The 14,366-nt window shown below is 41.6% G+C and overlaps 1 protein-coding gene across 1 annotated transcript; it reads left to right on the top strand.

The window, feature by feature from the left end:
- Nucleotides 1-11,635: 11,635 nt before the first annotated feature.
- On the top strand, nucleotides 11,636-13,993 carry thap11 (THAP domain containing 11). Its single transcript, XM_073069899.1, has one exon. It carries the CDS (start codon nucleotides 11,874-11,876, stop codon nucleotides 12,519-12,521), a length of 648 nt encoding a protein of 215 aa, XP_072926000.1. The 5' UTR covers nucleotides 11,636-11,873; the 3' UTR covers nucleotides 12,522-13,993.
- The last annotated feature ends 373 nt before the right edge of the window (nucleotides 13,994-14,366 follow it).

Below are 14,366 nucleotides of genomic sequence, written 5' to 3'. Positions count from 1 at the left end.
TACAGTTAGGGAATTTAGTTTCACTAAATAATTTGAAATTAAAAGAAAAAATAGATTGGGAAATAATCAGAATCAGTGACTATGAATGAACAGATTGTTAATTTTAAGAGGATACAAGAAGAGAATAATTGAGTTACACATGAATGAATTGTTGAAAGCAGTTGAGCTGGTGGAGAAAATTATTTCAAGTAAAATGGGTCCGTAGGTTAAATAAATAACTGCACACAAAGGAAATAAATTATGTTGAACCTTTACAAAACTCTTTCAGCTATTATTGGAGTATTGTGTCCATTTTGGGGTACCAAAATACAGAAACTTATTAAGACCTTGTATTGAATAACAGATTCTAGGTATGAAGGACTTCATTTACTTGGATAGGCTGGCAAGGCTAGGACGTTAAAAAGGATTTATTTAATGTCATGAAGGGTCTAGAAATTTGGAAAGATAAAGAAACAACAGATATAACATGAGAATGATCAGAAAATAAAGGTAAAGTAAGGAAAATTGTATGATTAGTTAGAATCTGGAATGCCTTGCTTGGGCAAATTAAATCATGATATAAAGATGGAAATAAATTATATATTTTACTGGGAGAAAAAGATGCAGTTCATTGTGGAGAAGGCAGGGGAATGGGGCTGGCATATATGGTTTTGTACATTGATGGCAAAAACATTTTTAACCAAAAACTTTATTCATAAAATATTTACAAGAATAAACCATGAAATGCCTTTTCATTCTTACATTAATAGTCAATGTGTTTAGTGTTAAATTACATTGTCAGCACTGCTGCCACTGGGGTGATACACTACAATAATCTACTACCATCTATAGGCCATGACACTCAGGGGCTTAGGCTATATATATTTTAGTGACTGTATGGTTAACTGCTATCATTGAGCAGTGTGTGACTGTTGGTACTATGCTTTACACTGTGGCCCTAGAAGAACTGTGTTTTGTTTGGCTGTATTCATATGTATGGTTGAAAAACAAACTTGAATTGAGAGCCTCCTGACTCAACCCAGCCCCTCACTGTTGAGTGGCAGAGGAACCCCCTGGAAGCTCTAGTCCTCCCCCCACCAAACCCTTGTAGTGGCTGCACTAAGCTTCAGTGTACCCTTCAACACATACACCTCCAGCCTGGAATGTGGCATTTGGTAGAAGTCCTCTGTAGACATCTCAATGTGCTGGTAGACCAACAGGTTTTGGGCAGACCAAAGGACATCCTTCACTAAGTTGATGATTTTTCAGCTGTACTTAATGTCCCTAAGGAACAGCCCATAGATCAGAGTCCTCTGTCACACAGCTGCTCAGGATAAACCGTGATATCTCTCCACAGTCTGCAAAGAGGTGAGCTAGCATCTATCTCCTTCTGACTAATCATCATGTGGACAGCTCACAGTGAGAGTCATGTTCCAAGCATGCGGGAAGGATCTGGCTGGGAGGGCCCCTCTCGCTACCAGCCAGGCAAGGTTCTGGTGCCTGTTGGTGAGATCTGGTGATGAGGCTTTCTTCTAGATGTTTTGGACAGTCTGTTCAGGGAACCACCCCACTGAGTCCTTCTGTCTGCAGGATGTTCTGTGTTGACCACTGCCCAGTGGTCAAAGGTGTTGGTCGGGAAGAACTTTTACACAAAGGAAAGGTCATGTGGCAATGTCCAGCTGATTGGGATGTTGCATTACAACAGAGCTAGACCCATCCTTCGCAACACCAGAGACAAATAGAACCTCAGCATATTGACAGCCACGTACTTTGGTTCCACACACAGACGTGAATGTCATCAGGATGAGGGTGATATCGGGTTCATTTCAACCCCACTTTGTCCAGGAACTTATGTGTCATAATCTTTCTGGCTCACTCCATCTTGAATCTCCAGATGAACTGGGTGATTTCCAAGCAGGGAACAGGCTACGCCTGCACCAAGTGCAGGAACCTGTTGACTAGGTTCTTCCCAGTTATTGAGAGGTAGCATCCTCTCTACAGTCCCACTTTCTGTTTTACCATCCCAATCCACTCCAACAAGTTCTGGTTGCATGCTTCAGCCCCTCTGAATCAGATCCCCAGTACCTTCAGGTAATCATACCTGATGGTGAAGGGGTCACTGGATCGGTTGGGCCAGTTGCCGAAGAGTTTGGCCTCGCTCTTCATGTGGTTAACTTTGGCCTCAGAAGCCAACTTAAACTGATTGCATATCAATCTGCGAACTGACCTGGGATCCAAGCAGAAGACAGTGACATCATTCATACACAAACAAGAAAAAATCTGCAGATCCTGGAAATCCAAGCAACACACACAAACACACACACACACAACGCTGGAGGAACCCAGTAGTCCAAGCAGCATCTATGAAAAAGTCGACTGTTTACTCTTTTCCATCGATACTGGGTGGCCTGCTGAGTTCCTCTGAGTGTGTATTGCTTTCATCCGCATACTGGCAAGTTTTCACCTGGGTTCCACTGCTGATGCAAAGACTTCTTGGGCCAAGAGATCTCCTTCCATTCTGCAAACTTACTGTGATAGGTTTAAGCAGACTGGCTATTGTGGGAGTGAGCCAGTGCAGGAGTCTGAGGTCTGAGGCTTTAACTCAAGAGGCAAGGTGAATAGATGGTAAGATTTTAAAAAAAACCTTATCTAATGGTAGTTAACTAATAAAGATACCAAATTACAACTAAGTAGATAAAGTAGGGATGCAGGATCGGGTGATGTGTTGTAGCTGCGTGATGTGGGAGCTGGTGGACCTCTTTGTGGTTCCTGATGGCCACATCTGCAACGTGTTGATTGCTCGAGGATCTCAGGCTCAAAGTTGATGACTTGGATTACGAGCTTCAAACACTGCAATGCATTAGGGAGGTGCAGAGTTACCTGGACAGTATGTTTGAGGAAGCAGTCACACCCATTTGATTAACTATTTCAAATTTAGGCCAGGGACGAGAGGGTGTAACTGTAAGTGAGGCAGGTAGAGTGATCTGAGAGGTAGTGCTTTTGGAGGCTCAGACCTTGAACTTGCCCAGTAGATCTGAGATTGTTGCTCCCTGTGAGGAAGAGAGTGGGGCTGTAGGAAGGATTAGCAATTTAACTGTGGCACTGTGGTTCAGAGAGCCACTTGAGAGGATGGAGGGAGAGAAGAGAAATGTAGTTTTAATTGGGGATTAGTATAATCGGAATAAACACAATTCTCTGTCTCAGGGATCAAGAGTCCAGAAGCCAGTGTTATCTGCCTACTGCCCAGGTTTGGGATATCTCATCTGGCCTGCAGAGGAGTGGGAGAGAAAAGCTCCAGTTCTTGCAGTCCATATGGGTATCAATGACATGGGAAAAACAAGGCAAGAGGTTCTGCTGAGGGATTTGAGCAATGAGAGACTGAATTAAAATGCAGAACCAAACAGGTAAAAATAAGATTGTTACCTGAGCCAAATGGAAAATGGCACAGGGTTAATGAGATCAGAGAATTAAAATATGTGGCTCAAAGATTTGTGTGGGAGAAACAGGTTTGAATTTGTGGGATATTGGCACTAGTATTGGAAAAGAGGGAGCTTTACCAATGGGGCAGGCTCCACCCGAACTGTGATGGGACCAGTGTCCTAGTGAATAGCATGACTAGGGATGTGGAAAGGGCTTTAAAGTAAATAGTAGGGGGCTGCATTCGACAGCTTGGAAAAGTATGAATAAACTAAAAGGAAAAGAGAATGCAGGAGAGGTTACTGAAGGATCTGGGATAAAAAAGGCAAAAAGTTTAGGAATGACTAAGATTTAACTTTAGATAACACGGAGACACAATTGAAAAACTTGGTAAATACAGGACCGATTGTCATATATCTGAATGCATATAATTATCATCTACGTAATAAGTAGATGATCTTTTAGTACAGCTAGAAATTGACAGGTACAATATGATGTTCTGGGCATTACCGAGTCATTGCTGAAAGATCACATCTTGGGAGTTTAGTATCAAAGATACATCATATCTAAAGGACAGGCAGGTAGGCAGTAGGGATGGGTGGCTCTATTGGTAAAAAATTAAATCATATCTTTAGAAAGAAGTGACGAGTCAGTTTACAGAGAGGAGATGCAGCGGCTAACGGACTGGTGCAGAGCCAACAACCTGTCTCTGAATGTGAACAAAACAAAAGAGATGGTTGTTGACTTCAGGAGGGCACGGAGCGACCGCTCCCTGCTGAACATAGACGGCTCCTCGGTACAGATCGTAAACAGCACCAAATTTCTTGGTGTTCACCTGATGGAGAATCTCACCTGGTCCCTCAACACCAGCTCCATAGCAAAGAAAGCCCAGCAGCGTCTCTACTTTTTGCAAAGGCTGATGAAAGTCCATCTCCCACCCCCCATCCTCATCACATTCTACAGGGGTTGTATTGAGAGCATCCTGAGCAGCTGCATCACTGCCTGGTTTGGAAATTGCACCATCCTGGATCACAAGACCTTGCAGCGGATAGTGAGGTCAGCTGAGAAGATCATCGGGGTCTCTCTTCCTTTCATCACAGACACTTACACTACACGCTGCATCTGCAAAGGAAACAGCATTATGAAGGACCCCATGCACCCGTCATACAATCTCTTCTCCCTCCTGCTGTCTGGGAAAAGGCTCCAAAGCATTCGGGCTCTCACGACCAGACTATGTAACAGTTTCTTCCCCCAAGCTATCAGACTCCTCAATACCCGAAGCCTGGACTGACACCTTGCCCTACTGTCCTGTTTATTATTTATTGTAATGCCTGCACTGTTTTTGTGCACTTTATGCAGTCCAGTGTAGGTCTGTAGTCTAGTGTAGCTTTCTCTGTTTTTTTTTTATTACGTAGTTCAGTCTAGTTTTTTGTACTGTGTAATGTAACACCATGGTCCTGAAAACCATTGTCTCATTTTTACTATGCACTGTACCAGCAGTTATGGTCGAAATGACAATAAAAGTTGACTTGACTTGATATGATCAGAAGCTGTAGAATCCTTGTGAATAGAGTTAAACTGCAAGGGTAAGAATATCTCATGGGAATTATATATAGGGCTCTGAACTGCAGTCAGAATGTGGGATACAAATTACAATGGGAGATACAAAAGGAATGTCAAAAGGACAATGTTACAATAGTCATTGGGGATCTCAATATGCATGCAGATTTGGAAAATTAGGTTGGTACTGGATTCCAAGAGTGGGAATTTGTAGAATACCTATGGGATAGCTTTTTAGAGCAGCTTGTGTTTGAGCCTACTGGGAAAAAAGGCAGATCTGGATTTGGTGTTGATTAATGAATCAGATTTGATTAGTGACCTTAAAGTAAAGGAACCTTTAGGAGGCAGTGATGATAATGTAATAGGACTCACCCCACAGTTTGAAAGGAAGAAGCTAAAATCAGATATATCAGAATCACAGTTGAGTAAAGGTAACTACAAAGGCACAAAGGAGGAGCTGACCAAAATGAATTGGAAGGAGACAAGAGCAAGAATGATGGTAGAGAAGCAATGGCTGGAGTTTCTGGGAGTAATTCGGAAGACACAGGTCAGTTCATTCCAAAGGAAAAGAAACATTATAAAAGGAGGACAAGGCAACCATGGCTGACAAGGGAAGCAAAAAGAGAAGGCATAAATCTTGGAAAACGTAGGAAGAGGCTAGAGGATTGGGAAGCTTTTAAAAACCAACAGAAAGAAACTAAAAAGGCAATAAGGAAAATAGAAGAAGGCAAGTCAGTGGACATTGTTTACTTAGACTTTCATAAGGCCTTCAACAAAATGCCACAAGATCAGAGCCCATGGTAGTACAAGAAAGATACTATTTGAACAGAAGATTGACTGACTACCAAAAGGCAGGGAGTAGGAATAAAGGGGCCTTTTCTGGTTGACTGCTGGTGACTAGTGGTCTTCCACAGGGGTTGTGTTGGGTCTGATACTTTTCACGTAATACATTAATGATCTAGATGACAACAGTTGTGAGTCCCAGTGCAGGATTCCCTGAAGGTTAACTTGGAGGGTGAGTCGGTAGTAACAAAGCCAAATGCAATGTTAGCATTCATTTTGAGGGGACTAGAATATGAAAGCAAGGATGTAATGCTGAGGCTTTACAAGGCATTGCTCAAACCACATTTGGAGTATTGTGAACAGTTTTAGGCTCTATATCTAAAAAGGATGTGCTGACATTGGAGATGGTCTAGAGGAGGTTTACTAGAATAATCCTGCGAAAGGAAGGTTTAACACATGAGCACATTTGCTGGCTCAGGGCCTGTACTCACTTGAGTTTAGAAGAATTGGGGCGGGGGGGGGGGGGGATCTCATTGAAACCTCCTGAATATTGAAAGACAAGATAGAGTGAACGTGGAAATGATGTTTCCAATAGTGATAGATTTCAGGACCAAAGAGCACAGCCTCAGTATTGAAGGATATCCCTTTAGTACCCCTTTAGAACTGAGACGAGGAGGGATTTATTTAGCCAGAGGGTAGTGAATCTGTGGAATTCATTGCCACAGACGGCTGTGGAAGCAAGTCATTGGACATATTTAAAATGAAGGTTAATAGGTTCTTGATTAGTAAGGGCATCAAAGGTTACAGAGAGACAGCAAGAGCAAGGGCTTGAGAGAGAAAAGTAAATCAGCCAGGATTGAATAGTGGAACAGATTTGATAGGCTGTATGGCCTATTTCTGCTCCTATACCTTAGGGCCTTATCATCAAGTTAAACAGCACAGAAATGGGCCCTTTGGCCCTACTGGTCCATGCTGACCAATATAGGATTGTATCTGTCCAAGTCTTTTAAAAGTTGTTATTGTATCTGGCACAACCACTTCCTCTGGCAGTTCATTACACATAGGTATCACTCTGTATGTAAAGAGAGTTGCCTCTCAAATTCCTTCAAAGCATTCCCCTCTCACCGGAAACCCATACCCTCCTGTTTCCGACTCTTGCATCCCGGGAAATATACTGAGTGCATCACGCAATCCACACCCTCAAAGGGTTTGGATAGTTATTTGAAGAATTTTTCAGAGCTATGTGAATGATTGGACTGTATGAAAAAAGCAGACATTAACTCAACACAAGGAAAGGACAATCTCTGTCTTGTAACAGATATGCATTTCTATGGTGAAACAGGTTCTCTTTTAACAATGAGCTGTGCAAAGAAGAAAGCTAACTTTCCTGTTTCTGAATACTTACTCGTAACTTTTATTATTTTAGAAAAAATCTTCTGCCAGATCAGTCATCTACATTTTAAATTACAATGACAAAAAAGTACAGAATACTTAAGACACACAATTTGAGGGTTATCAGTTCTGTTTGAATGTATTTCTGGGGGCTTCATTCACTGTATCCATGTGGTGAACTACATACACCTGTCTGGACACGCCCCCCCCCCCCCCCCCCCCGCTGACTGCTCCTGTAGCTCCCCCCACTGACTGTGGCTCCTCCCACGGACCCCGGTATAAAGGCGATTGGGGACACCGCCCCGGCCTCAGTCTCCAGGATGCAGTGTGGTGGTCAATTGCTGCTTGTTCTTTCTTCCAGCCAATAAAAGCCTATATCTCACCTCACGTCCCCAAGAGTTATTGATGGTGCATCAATCCATCTGCCCCAATCAGTGAACTTTTTCCCTTATCTTCCGTATTTTATAATAAATATGTGAAAATGTCAAGCAAAATGAAAAAAATGCCAATTTTTTATAATGAGCTATGAAAATATTTTTCAATGTTATTGGCAACAATCTCAAGATCGCTTAATTCTTGAAGGGTTGTCATCCTATTCTGCTGCCTTCTAAAAAGAATTCCACTAAAAAGGTATTGACCTGGGACATTAGCTCTATTTCCCCCTTCACAAATTCAGTCTGATCTGATCATTATACCCTTTATCTTTATACCACTTTTTGTAACAATTGATACTTAAGTTTGTGAAAAAGGAGTTTAATTCTCCTTGGATTTAATTGAATTTATTTAAGTATATTTGGTACAAGTCATTAATCTAAGTTTCTTCTTCCTTCAGTCCAATAATCCTGACTTGGCAGAAGTACATTTTCAGTTAGCTAATCTAGGCTATGGTTTGGCAAAAATAAGTTACTTTCTTATTAACACATGCCAATTGCAACATCCCAGAATGATGTAATTGTAGTTTAGTGCTTAATTTCTTTCCACAATAGCATTGCAAAAGATAAAGGTTTAGAAATGGACTATCACAGTCTTGGTCCAAATGTTGGTCAGGGTTGAGTTCTTGAAGTGAACTGCCTTTGATATCAAGATAAGATTTGACCAAACATATTATCAAGGCATCCTGGTAAAGTTGAAGTCAATGGGCATTAAAAAGAATCATATCTCCCTCAAAGGAAGATGGGTAAGGTTTTAAGAAATTAATTATCCCAGACCATTTGAAAGATGTACAGTAATGCTATGGAATCTAAGATATCTAGTTGATAAGCTAAGACTGGAAAGGAAATATTAATGTAAAAGTTGGCAATTTGTTGTTTCTAGTGATCAAAAGAACTTGCAGCTCACTTGGGCTGACAAAGCAGTTGAAATGAGGGACTGATGAATGTAGTTGAATGCTGGAGCTAGAAATCAACAGTGGGGAAAAAAAAATTTTGTTTTCATGTTGAGTAAACTGCACAAATTCATAGATAATGTCTGCCAGTAACTGTAGGTTTCAAGGAAAGATATCTTTGTTCATCTACAGTTTACCGGCAGTATCTAATCATAGTAAGTTTGCTTGTTGAGAATCTCAGGTTGTTCAAATAACAATGTACATAGGTCATAGTAGAGACAGAACATCTCACTGGATCAAGACTACTACAATGGATAAATCTGTCAAACGCTTGTGTTGAACCCATCTTGGTCACAAAACAGGAAACCTGCTCAGTGGCAGAGTACTGCTGTGATCTGTTTTAAAAGAAATGCTATTTGGAATCCTTAAATTCCCTCGCTTCTGCATTGTGGCAATAAGAGAGAGTTCTGTGGTCTCCAGAAAGATTCTCACAGATTGTTTAAAAAAATCCTGCAGAAGACTATAATTTGTTTTGTTTCATATGAAGACAAGGATTGCTGATTATCAATACTGGTCCATATGTTACCCCAGGCAAGTGCAAACTGACTTGTCATTGTGTAATAATCTCTTTCATATATTTTACTACAATACTTAATGAGGTAGAGCATGAAATCTCCAGTGCAAATTTTTGCAGTAAAATTGTTAATCAGTAGCCATTAATGTCATCAACTCCCCTTTGTGCTGTAATAACTACAATAAATAAACCTTTTTGGAGTGTGACATTTATACATTCTTAGAATATTAAGCAATGCTCGCAAAAATGGTTTGTTTTATTTATTTATTGTTACCCAGAAAGTTTATTTTGTAAACAACACACACAAAATGCTGGTGGAACACAACAGGCCAGGCAGCATCTATAGGGAGAAGCGCTGTCGACGTTGCTGGCCGAGACCCTTTGTCAGGACTAACTGAAAGGAGAGATACTAAGAGATTTGAAAGTAGTGGAGGGAGGGGAAAATGGAAAATGATAGGAGAAGACCGGAGGCGGTTGGATGAAGCTAAGAGCTGGAAAGGTGATGCACCATCAATAACTCACTCTGAGACGTAAGAAGCGAGATATCGGCTTTTATTGACTAGAAAAATGAACAACACTACATCCTGGAGAATGAGGCCGGGCTCAGGCCTCAATCGCCTTTATACAGGGGTCTGTGGGAGGAGCCACAGGAGCAGTCAGCAGGGGTCTGTGGGAGGAGCCACGGGAGCAGTCCAGACAGGTATATGTAGTTGACCACAGTGTTGTTCCTCCAACCTGAGTGTGGCTTCATCTTAACAGTAGAGGAGGCCATGGATAGACATATCAGAATGGGAATGGGACGTGGAATTAAAATGTGTGGCCACTGGGAGATCCTGCTTTCTCTGGACAAAAGGTGATTGGTGAAAGTGATACAGAGCTGGAGAAGGGAAAGGATCATGGGACGGGAGGCCTCAGGAGAAAGAAAGGGGGAGGGGAGCACCAGAGGGAGATGGAGAACAGGCAGGATGATGGGCAGAGAGAGAGGAAAAAAACAAACAACTAAATATGTCAGGGATGGGGTAAGAAGGAGAGGAGGGGCATTAACGTAAGTTAGAGAAGTCAATGTTCATGCCATCAGGTTGGAGGCTACCCAGCCGGTATATAAGGTGTTGTTCCTCCAACCTGAGTGTGGATTCATCTTGACAGTAGAGGAGGCCAGTTTATTTTGTAAACCATTCATGATTATCTTGAAACCACCAAGCATTAAGAACTAAGTAGAGTATACCCTAGGTTTTATACAGCAAACCAGCAAAACTATTTCATCTGTTCTTTAACCACCAGTTACCAGATTACTACATTAATTTTCCAAATTAGCAGTAAAATGTTTCCAAATCATGACTTCCATGTTGTTAATATCGTGCCTTAGCTACAAAACTCAGGATGTTCCTATGATGATGTATTTTCCTATGGAATGGATGCTTCCTATGGTGTCTAAGACCAGAGGACACAGCCTCAGAATAGAGGGGCATTCTTTTACAAAGGAGATGAGGAGGAATTTCTTTAGCCAGAGAGTGGTGAATCTGTGGAATTCATTGTCACAGGCAGCCGTGGAGGCCAAGTGTTTATGTATATTTAAGGGCAGAGGTTGATAGATTCTAAATTGGTCAGTGCATGAAGGGCTACGGGGGGAGGGGGGAGCAGGAGACTGGAGCTGAGAGGGAAAATAGATCAACCATGATGAAATGGCAAAGCAGACTTGATGGGCCAAATGGCCTAATTCTGCTCCTATATATAAACTTAAATAACCAGTTTGTTTAGGATGCTCGCCTTGCAGTGCTGTGTTTTCTTGTGAAAGGAACTTATAAAACTATACTTTGAACATCATTGACTTTACGTTTAATACTGTAATTTTCAATTTCTATTAAATGTTCTGAATCGTAGGTGCATGTAAAATGATGGAAGACAGCGAAAATAATTAAAATTTGCAGAATTAATTTGAATTGCAGAATATTGTGTAAAACAAACAAGGATAAATGCTGCTTTGGGAGAAAAAGAATGAATGTATTTTTATTACTGTTTATCAATCTAATAATTTTTCAGATTACATCTTCAGGAGCAATTCATCCATGTTCTCATTTCTGTGCACTGAAGATCTACAGATATTTTTTATAACTGCTGATAGAGATGCTTTTTGTAACTTTATAGGGATTTCAAATATTAATATTTTTATTGACATTATACTGCTTTAAAATGTGACCTAAATTTTTATTTTAAAAAAGATCATAATTTGTAAAAGTATTTTTAATGGTCACTCGTCATTAATGTGCTGCAAAATGTAAACAAAATCGCGTTTCAGTTTAAAACCTGGTCTTAATAGTGATTTCAGTGAACTTTGTTTCGTCGGAAGCTTCCAGCATTTTCTCAATGAGTAAGTACTTTTAAACGTGTTGGTGAAACCACTGAACATACTTTGTACGCAGACTGCAGTCAAATTGAACCATAAACTTGCAAAAATTCAAATAGAAATTAGTGCAGACTTTGTTAAAAATATAAGATTTTGGGTCAGCTATAATTAGGTAGAATTGATAACACTGTGTTTATTTTTAGAAAATTAAGTTTATTGCCCTAGTATCGTAACTTTGAGGCAGAAAAGGGAGTTGTTTGACCGGAAGTAGCCGTGCAGGGCGCGTGGCATTGTGGGGGATGTAGTTCCGCCGCGCGGCCCGGGCTTTGCAGCGAACTCAGCGTTTGGGAAAAAAATAAATAAACCGGAAAGTTGCGGGTGAGAGAAACAAACTTCGTGAATAAGAGAGGCGGGGAGGCCGAGGCGACGGGGAAGGAGCGCATCCAGACGCCAAAGGAGGCGGCGGCGACGGTGCGGGCCCCGGGGATCGCGGCGGGAAGATGCCAGGCTTCACCTGCTGCGTACCCGGCTGCTACAACAACTCGCACCGGGACCGCGACCTGCGCTTTTACACCTTCCCCAAGGACGAAGAGCAACGCAGGGTGTGGCTGCAGAACATTTCCCGTACTGGGGTGACGGGTTGCTTCAGCACCTTCTACCCCACCACCGGGCACCGGGTGTGCAGCGCGCACTTCCCGGGCGGCAGGAAGACCTACTCCATCAACGTGCCCACCATCTTCCCGCTGAGAGGAGTCAACGAGAGGAAGATCAGGAGGTGCCGCAAGAAGGTGCCACAAGCCGGGCCCGACGACGTCAAGCCCATCGACCTGTCCGGCACCTTCTTCTTCTCTTCCTCCTCCTCGTCCTCGCCCTCACTCCCCGCGGCGCCTACCGCCGCCTCCGCTCGCCCCGAGGCTCCCGAGTGCTTGGATCATTCCTACTCACTGTCCTCCACCACCACCTCCGAGGAGCTGCTGAGGAAGCTCAACGAGCAGAAGGACATTATCGCCCTCATGGAGGTGAAGATCAAGGAGATGAAAGGCACCATCCGGCAGCTGAAGGTCAGCGAGGCGATCCTGCGGGAGGAACTGAGGAACAAGGAGAAGTTGCTGTCCATGTCGGTGATCAGAAAGAAACACGGCATGTGACTGGTTTTACTTTTGACAGATTGCAACGAACGACTCGACCCGAGGAGCAGGAGAGAAAGAACAAATGTATCGGATCACGACCCCTCTTTGCACGGGATGTTAAGACTATTTTTGAGTGTGATGTTTGAAATCCGGTATAATTCATTTTTATACATGTCCACTGAAACCACTTGCATAATTTCTGTGTTTGTTCCGATGGACTGCATCTGTGGTTATTGATTATTTCACTCGACAGTACAAACTTGAGGTGCAAAATAAACCTAACATTAGACGTTGTGAAGCGACAGAAAACAGAGAAAGATTCATTTTCGGCGCAAGTATTTGTCACACAAATTTATGTTGTGAATCAATGCGTTTATTATTTCATTATAATGATGCTATAAATTTAGTAGCTCTACATAGTTTGTATATTGCCCTCTTTGTGAAGTTACTGTACAACAATAACCATAAAATATACTAATTCTAGTCATGGTTATACTTTGTAAATTGGTTTGGTAAGATTGACTTTTTTAAGTGTTTCACTACAACTGTAAGAACATGAGGCCTCTGTTGATCGGGTCGACCATGGATGTTGCGTCTTAGCTGCCTAGTATATGCAAGCTAGAACACAGGCCAGGACAGTCGGATATGGAGAGAAGCCTGTTGCCGATGTAGCAGCCCCCCCCCCACCCTTTCTCCACGCAGCTGATGAATCCAAAGGAACGGCAGAGTCACCAGTGGTGTCAGGGGAGTAGCATTGAACTCAATGTTGGACTGTCTTACGGAGTCCAGCTCTGGAATTTTCCTTGAGGTTTACTCCCGAAGCCTTCCTCATGAGTCAGTGCAGATTTTTCCTTCTCCAAGATGAGCTGCTAGCCACAGCTGATGAGCCCCACCCACCTGGAGGCGACTGGCTTTAAGGTGTAAGTAACCTGCCTTTGCGCCTTCTGTCAGTAGAAACGGTTCTGCTGGGCTTAGTAGCTAAGGCACATGTGAAGAACAGGAGCTAGACTTGGTTGTCTGAGGCTATTTGTCACTACCTTCAAAACCTACCAATGACAAAATTTTGCTCATCCTTCCTGTTATCTTCTTCTTTGACTCTGTGTCTATTCATTCGGACCTCAATCCAGCACTTCTTGACATCTTATTCGGTAATATCTCTCTTCCTTATTTCCATTGTTCTAGGCATGATTTAAGAAAGCACAAATCCACACCTGTCATTTGAATGCTAATATTTATGTTATAATTGGAGGCAAACAGTCATTTTCAATCTAATCTTTACAGAATATTATCATGGAATTCAGAGGTAGCAAGTTTATGTAAACAATTCGTTAATGGAACCTTTATATTGGTGTTAAAGCCTATTCTGGAAATAATAACAAAATGCTCAAGTCTTGTAAATGGTCACCAAATATTTTTATAGTATATAACCTGGTTTGTGAACGTGTTGTATTATATGATTAAAATATATTTTACATGAAATTTATAAACAATTTCTCAATAAGCCTCCCGAATATATGGAATAATAGATGCCCACTGGAGTTACAAAATAATCTTAATAATAATTCAGATAATAAACACAAACAAATTTCAAGCAGTTAATACTGCTTCATATTGGATATGAGTTACTTAGGGAGAGAGAGTTTTTGAATTATGGATTTTGTTTGAATTTATGTTTCCAGCAGTTTTCAGTACAAAGAAATAGTTCTTTTTAATGTAAATACCAGAAATAGTACCGGTTAGTGTCAGTTTTGAAGATTCTGTTCATTAAATTTTGTTGGTCTGTTTCATCTTATTCAGCATGGTTACTGACTCACAAGTTTGATTATTGCAGACGAGAAGAGTAAAATAGCTGAATTGCCTTTC

The sequence above is a fragment of the Hemitrygon akajei genome, chromosome 17 (genome assembly GCF_048418815.1).
Source record: "Hemitrygon akajei chromosome 17, sHemAka1.3, whole genome shotgun sequence".
NCBI classification, from domain to species: domain Eukaryota; kingdom Metazoa; phylum Chordata; class Chondrichthyes; order Myliobatiformes; family Dasyatidae; genus Hemitrygon; species Hemitrygon akajei.
This window is presented reverse-complemented; position numbering and strand designations above follow the sequence as displayed.